The sequence below is a fragment of the Fragaria vesca genome, linkage group LG6 (genome assembly GCF_000184155.1).
Source record: "Fragaria vesca subsp. vesca linkage group LG6, FraVesHawaii_1.0, whole genome shotgun sequence".
Lineage (NCBI taxonomy): Eukaryota > Viridiplantae > Streptophyta > Magnoliopsida > Rosales > Rosaceae > Fragaria > Fragaria vesca.
In genome coordinates, this window is record NC_020496.1 from 11,136,167 (window position 1) to 11,144,111 (window position 7,945).

Sequence of the window (7,945 nt, forward strand, 5' to 3'; positions counted from 1 at the left end):
ACCTCAGCCTCCTCTCAAATGGCATACATTATTAATAACTCCAAAACCAAAAAAAATACCAAAAATCATAACAGCCAGAGATAGAACACTTTAAATTCCAACAACACAGATGACAAACCAACTTTTCAGTTCATTGATATACAGAATACAACTCGTATTTGGTACAAAAAAAAAAAAATCATAATAATACAACATCATGTACACAGATATTTCACTAAACTACATAAATAATTTTTCATTCTCCAAAATGTGCCTACAATAAATGAAGTCAATTGTGTTTCTCTATCAACTCCATCTAGGCACCAATTGGGGACTAATGCAAACAATAGATTCTGTTATGAACAGAGTAGTCACCAGATCCAGAAACACTTGAATGGTTCAATCAACTTAGTATGCAACTCAGAGGAAAGCTCACTTACCTACCTGAACAATAGATACATTCAATCTACCAAATGTACAGTTAGAAGTGGTGTGTTTCATGTAAGCAAACGTGGTTTAGCAAATTAGGGAGCATACAGGGTGGAGAGGGGGAGAAATTGGCATTGTTCAAGAATCTGGAATCGGTTGTCAAGAGCTTTTACCAAAGTCTTGGGTGTCTTTGTCCGTTCGCCCATACTCGATATCTTTAGTTGTTTGTTGGCCTTCACCACTAGAGGCAGATTGGTGCTGGCCAAAATCACTGCTGGGCCCACTGGTCTCACTAATTCCTTGATCTAGCTCTTGGCTTTCTTCTAGTGCTAACTTCCTAAATTTCAACATGTCTTGCTTGTATTCTTGAGTGCTGTATTGTGTGCTTTCAGATGAACTGTATATCATGCTATGACCTGGTATGACTCCTTCATTTAATTCATCTGGAGAAAGATTGCCTTCCAAAGCTCGAAGTACCTGCTTTGGGTCAAATATTAGAATAAAATGCCAAAGGCTGAGCTATGGTGTTTATATGTCTCAATTATAAATATAATCAGCAGTTGGAGAGCCACATGGTATTAAGTTTTCTGTATATAGTCATGCGTCGTTCAAGTTTTGTCGTTAGAGGAGAATAGAGTTTTTCTTACTATAAAGTCATAATGAAAGAGGGTTTCCTTTTTCACCCTAATCAAATACATCCATGGACACAGTAACCGTACATCTTGACTACCAATTGTACCTACTTTGGAAGTTTGGGGGCTCTTATGTTACGGCTTTTCCTAAGTGCTAACCGTTTGAACTATTCAAGTAAAACCCAACCATAAAACCAAGAGAACCTACCAGGGATTGGTGGTTTGGTCCTAGGCCTACTGTCAGTTGGTCTCGACTGATGTAAACTAAAAACTAAACTGACCATTCTAGAAGAAGATAATTACAAAGATGATCTATAAACGATGCTTGAACCATCCTTACAAAGTAATAGCCTGGCAAAGCTTACGATGCACTTCAACTCTTTGACAGATGTGTGTAAAAGTGTGTGTGTGTGTGTACATATATATAAAATGAAACGCCATACTCACAGAAAAAGGAGGATGTGAACACAAAAATAATAGACCTATCACATCAGCTCGAACTAACTTCAGGACTTTGTAACATTACCTGGCTCATTTTTGGCCGATGGCGGGCAGAATGACGCACACAAGCAGCAGCACAGGCAACCATACAAGCCATTTCGCTGGAGTTGTAATCATTTTGCAACCTTGCATCAACAAGACCATCAAAATTTCCCTTTTCCAATGCTTGTGCTAGCAAAGGCCTTGCCTGAAATTCAATAATAGTCTCTATAATCTTTCCATGCCATTCAAGCTTCACAGTTACAAAATGTTTCACAGGGACAGAGCAAAGAATTCTCCATGAAAGCATATAGCAAGCTTTGACAAAAGAAGGTCATAACAGAAAAAAGGATAGGTCATGTAGCAACTACGTTCTTAGATACAGCCATATTACCACAAATTGATGCAGACGAACTGCCAAGAATTAGTAGTGAAAATATTGTAAGAATGACAAGGATAAAATGTCACAACTAGTGAATATTGGAAGTTTCACATGTTAAAGATAATTCATAGATATGAGATAACTGCAAGTTTTGGATCATAAAAAAACCGCATTGAGAACCAAAAACCAGCTGACACGTTAAATATACGCACCCACTCAACCATACTATCATCAGTGAAGGAATGAGTTTTATCAATGGGTCGGTGTCCAGTAATCAACTCCAATAGCACGACCCCAAACGAGAAGACATCTGACTTATCACTGAGCTTTCCACTGGATGCATATTCAGGAGCTAAGTATCTGAATATTAACGAACAAGTAACAGTTTAAACACAATTGGTAAATCAATCACTACAACCGTCCAGTACAAACTTAAACTGCATGGAACCTATAAATCTGTGTCGACGTAACGCAGACAATATCGATCTTACCCAAAAGTTCCCATAACCCTAGTGGAGACATGAGTATCTGTATCTAAGGCCAACTTGGCAAGTCCAAAGTCTGCGACCTGAATGTAGAATACATACAATACATAATATAAGTTATTATTATCAGCATTTAATAAGAAATGCAGAATACAACCAATAAATTCTCTTAAGAGTATACTGTCTTGTTCGAAAGTTAAGCAGTACTGATAGGAAAATTACTAAGTTATCCAATAAATATCCAATTAACAAACATTTCTTTTCTTAAGACATGGGGAGTAGTAGATGAAGGAAAAGGAAGTCATCAAGGATCGAGATTTTGGTTATATAGTAACAACCCTGGATCTCGTGCATTCGTGCTTCTCTTGTTTTCTCCTTTCTCTAACTTTACTTCAATTGTAGTTGTAACATAAACAATATCATCAAGGATTTTCATCCCATTGTCTGTCTTCAAATTTAGTATCTAATTTTTTGCATAAAGGGTTTGTGTTTCAGATATGAGATTAGTTTTAGTCATCAAGATCTATAGCTATATAAATAGGACCAACCATGCAGCAAGAACATCATGAGCTTTATACATTTGAGGTCTATGACAAATCATATCCAAATGTGGAAGCTATTACAACCTACCTTCGCCTCAAAGTTTTCATCAATGAGAATGTTGGCAGCCTTGATGTCGCGATGTATGATCTTGGGATGACCTGAAGATACAGCTCAAGAGTAGGCAACTTGCAAGGCAAATAACAGTCCAGAAAATCTGTACGTAGTACAAAAGCTAGCATTCAAAGAGAACTTACAGTCCTCATGGAGATATGCCAATCCTTTTGCAGATCCTAGAGCAATTTTCATTCTCATTGGCCAAGTCATAGTTGGTCGCCCCATTCCTGAAAAGGTTTTCTTTGATAAGATTCTCTCAGAGACTAGACTGCCCATTTCTATCCTTTGGTGATTGTAGAAAAACAAAGGAATATAATCACCAAAACTGCCGAAAGGACTTACCATGCAAGTGAAATTCCAAGGTGTTGTTGGAAACAAACTCATAAACAAGCAACCTTTGCGCCCCACTAATGCAGTATCCAACCAGTGAAACAAGATGTCTGTGATGGACACGATTAATGACTTCAACCTCTGCCTGGAATTCACGCTCCCCCTGTCCACTCCCAGCTTTCAGCTGTTTAATTGCAACCACTTTCCCATTTGGAAGAACTCCTTTATGGACATAACCAAAGCCTCCTTGACCAAGAAGATTTTCACTGGAGAAACCATTTGTTGCCATGGCTAATTCTTGATATGTAAATGTGCTTTCAGAAAATCCAAAGGCTGAGGAAGGTTTCTCTGATCCATAGCCGCTGCCGGTTGAAGAAGGTCCTCGGGAATGAGTAGGCATTGGATATATTTCTATTTTGTCTGCTGACGGAGGAGTATAGTTCTGTTGCAAATTCTGAGGTGGGCCTTTTAATGGGTCATCTGAAGACGGCGACAAGAATAATAAGGATCAACTGTCACAACTAGTGAATATTGGAAGTTTCACATGTTAAAGAGAACTCATAGATAAGAGGTAACTGCAAGTTTTGGATCATGAAAAACCACATTGAGAACCAAAAACCAGCTGACACGTTAAAAATAAATTCACAAGTACTTACTGATCAAACTAATGAAAGAATAAAGTACATGTAAGGCCTGTCTAAATATTCAGGAGCTGGCATCACCTATAGACCCCTTCACTTTTTTGCTCTCCTCTCAGTGAACCGCGTGACAACTTCTACCAAATACTTATTCAATGAAGATGTGCAGAGTACTGATCTTTCCCATTCAAAGCAATCATTATATGAATCTTGTACATCAATGCAATTAAGACTAAAACTATAAAAAGTCACTTCGTAGTTCATAAACGATCTTCAAAATGGTGAAAGCTATTAAGTAAGCTCTCAATCGTTAGAATCTTCACAGCAACTAGTATGCGAATAAGCTAAGTTTGGTAAAACAAGGACTATAAGCTGTACTTCCATACAATTCATCCTTAGAGGCTTAATATCATAAGTTTGGCCATATAGAATCAGTTGCAAATCAAATTTAACTCGCTCAAATCCAATGGCAATAGGAAACCTTATCATTTCAGGTTTTGAATTTGAAGAATAAAGAGGAGCTGCTGACCTTTGGGTGGTTCCCCTGACTCATTCGCCTTAGCTAACCTCTTCTGCCGTCTCCGATAGAAAAAGAAGATAATGGCGACTGCAACCAGCACACTAAACCCTCCTATCGCAACTCCGACTATAATTCCGACGTTTGTGTTCGTCGGCAGGTTCCCTACGGGCGGCGTATCGGACGATGTGGTGGAGTTAGTTGGAGGAGGAGACACGGTAGCGTTGGTCGTCGGAGAAGTACTGGTAGGAGCTGTGGCGTTGCTCGGCGGCGGAGGAGGAGGAGAGGTGGAGTTGGTGGAAGGCGACGGCGCTGACATGGCCGGCGGCGAGATTTGAAGATAGCCGGGGATGGAGGGTTTGAATTTGACTTGGTGAGGATTGAGTGAAAGAAAGAAGAAGAGTCACACATGGTGGTGGTGGTTGGGTGTGGAATAGAGTCGACGAACTAACGTGGTGGGCCCCGGAAGTGGGGGATGGAGACCGTTTGTTCCCTCTTGTAAGATTCGTCTGGCCTTACGTCATAACAGAAAAATCTGAGTTGGATTTTGATTTCTTTTCTTCTTCTTTTTTTAATTCTTCTACTCCTACCTTTTTACGTAAATCTGAGTTGGATTTTGATTTTATTTCCTTTTTTTATTTGGATTTTTTTAAAAAAAGTCTAGATCAAGTTTTTTTTTTTTTTTAAAGGGACTTGATCGAGACTTCTTATTTCAAAGAAAAAACTTAATTACGTCAATATGGATGTCTTTTGGAGGTTTTGTTGATGAGAGTATCTACAGTACACGGCGTGTATCTTCACATACATATATGGATGGTCAGGATCAGAGAAAATAATAATTGTTAGTGAACTTCACGAGCTCGGAGTATGTAAACTGTCGATTCTTTTGCTCCAACTCCAGTGACCCAAAGCGAGGCTTTTTATATATGGTAGCTCCTGGAATCAACCTCATTACTACTCAGTTTACACTAATGTAAAGTGCATATATAATTTATGTCTTGAGCTCTTTCAAGAGTTATCAACTTTATAACTGTTTCCTAAAATCTAGAGAGTTTTCAAGTACTATCATTTTTATGGCCACATAACAAAAAGAAACTTCATACATATTAATTTGGAATTCTTACCATCTTCCCTTTTCCTTTTCAAGCGCCAGCAGATTACTGCAACACATAAGAGTCCGAAAATTCCAGCTACCGATCCTACTATGTTTCTAGTTTTCTACTTATGTTGTTAAAGTTTACGAGCGTATTTTTTGTGCTATACAGTATGTTCATGTTTTTCTGGTCAATAGATAACAATATGTTAATGCTATCTTCTTTTACTCTATAGTCTATGATGAAGAAATTGGGATGCCCTAAGCATGCATTAGAGTTCGCCTATCTGTCCTAATTAACTCTAATACAAGTTTAAAGTTTTCAAACTAGTGTGTTACTGTTCTTACTTGAGATAATCCTTCATTGAAAAATTCGTTCTATGTGTGTAATTCAAACTTGATCTAGTACTTTTTTTTTTTTTTTTTTTTTGGAAAGGGACTTGATCGAGACTTCTTATATATTTTCAAAGAAAAAACTTAATTACGTCAATATGGATGTCTTTTGGAGATCTTGTTGATGAGAGTACCTTCAGTACACGGTGTGTATTTTCACATATATACATGGATGGTCAGGATTAAAGAAAATAATATAGAAACATGGTGGTCAAACATATGAATTGTTATCAACGGTTAAAATTACGTCGTGTAAATACACGTTGTGCATACAAGAATTTCCTCTTATTGATAGAAATTCAGAATTGATTGAAGGTTGTGTCAAACTAACGAACAAATTAAACTACGTACTAGAATTAACTAATTCCAAAACCTTTGCATCATTGTACGTACCCGGCCACTCCACTATTTTTTGTAGAATAAATTTCAACATCATATTAAGCATGTATGGTAATTAAACTAACAATTTTGAAGTTATGGGTTCAAACCTCACTGACATATGTAGGGTGCGTGAGTTATTTAATAATTTTTTTTAAAAAAAAAAAGCATGTATGGTAAACATTTTATTTTATTTTATTTTATTTTTTTCTGTTTTGGAGAAGTAGTTTAACTTCTAATATAAGAGAAGCCCTTTCTGTCAACTCAAAAGTAAATTAAGCATGCAGATATCATGTGTACATGCAAATACGTACGTACATTATGCATGTCATAATGCTCACCTTTATTTTCACCTGAAAAATCTCCATAGTAAATCTCCACTGCTCCACGTTGTTTGCTCTTCTTTCTCTTCCTCCTATAACGTACAAACCATATGAAAATGCCCACCGCGACCAAAACAAGTAGTATGCCTCCTAGGGCACACCCGATAATCAGGCCGACGGAAGTTCCTTTCGATGAGGTTATCCCCTTCACCAGATTCACAGATGACACTGGTGGTGTTGTTGATTCGTATCTGTTTTCGGGAGGAACACCGGATTGGGTCGCGGGAGGTAAAGCCGGAGGTTCAGACGGGCTCTCCGGAGGAGGTTCAGACGGGCTCTCCGGCGGTGGTTCAGACGGGCTCTCCGGAGGAGGTTCAGACGGGCTCTCCGGAGGAGGTTCAGACGGGCTCTCCGGCGGAGGTTCAGACTGGCTCTCCGGAGGAGGTTCAGACGGGCTCTCCGGAGGAGGTTCAGACGGGCTCTCCGGCGGAGGTTCAGAAGGCGGAGGTTCAGACGGGCTCTCCGGCGGAGATTCAACTGGTGCCTCCGCCGGTGACGACATAGCAAAACGATAAAAGCTACAGAGAAAGTTTAGAGAAGAAGATAAGGCTGCAAATGAAAGATGGAGATTAACAGAAGAATCTGAGGTTACAATTAGCATATATACAGGGTTTAGGGAATATATATATACAGCTGAAAGATAAGCACGTGATAAACACGTGTAGAGCCAACACTGCTAAGAATAAGCTAATTAACTAAACAAACTGATTGTAATTAGCTTAAGTAAGCACAGACTAGTAACTAATTAAAGCTCATAGTCTAACAAACGAGACAAGTACTGTACTATATTCTTGAGAAGAAAGAAGTGATGATATGATGGCTAGCTGCGTACGTACTCTTATTAGTGTTATAAGGAGTTGTTTTGAATAAGAGAAAATAGTTGCGACAGCCGCATCACGTGTCATGTGCGACCCATCAGTCACATAACGATACGTGTTTTTTTTGTTTTTTCACAGCTCTTCTCCCTTCCTTCTGCTATGTTCTCCGGCGAAACCATCCCCTCCAGCGAAGCTTTTTCACAACTCTTCTTCTTCTTCTTCTTACTTCCTCTCTCTTCTTCTTCCTTCCATTCTCTTGGTGGAGGCGAGCTCGACGGCGGCAGGTTGTCAGCCGTATGGTGGAGGCGACGGCTGGGCAGAGAGGCTTGCTATGTTTTGATTGGAGGGGAT

At 39.0% G+C, this 7,945-nt stretch overlaps 1 protein-coding gene across 1 annotated transcript; it reads right to left on the reverse strand.

Annotated features, from left to right (window-relative positions):
* Positions 1-97: 97 nt before the first annotated feature.
* LOC101293330 (proline-rich receptor-like protein kinase PERK1-like) lies at positions 98-7,278 on the reverse strand. Its single transcript, XM_004305241.1, has 9 exons — positions 6,735-7,278; positions 4,542-4,919; positions 3,387-3,854; positions 3,185-3,271; positions 3,018-3,088; positions 2,394-2,470; positions 2,115-2,262; positions 1,567-1,728; positions 98-885 (listed from the first exon to the last, which is right to left on the reverse strand). Exons 1-9 carry the CDS (start codon positions 7,276-7,278, stop codon positions 568-570), a joined length of 2,253 nt encoding a protein of 750 aa, XP_004305289.1. The 3' UTR covers positions 98-567.
* Positions 7,279-7,945: the final 667 nt, after the last annotated feature.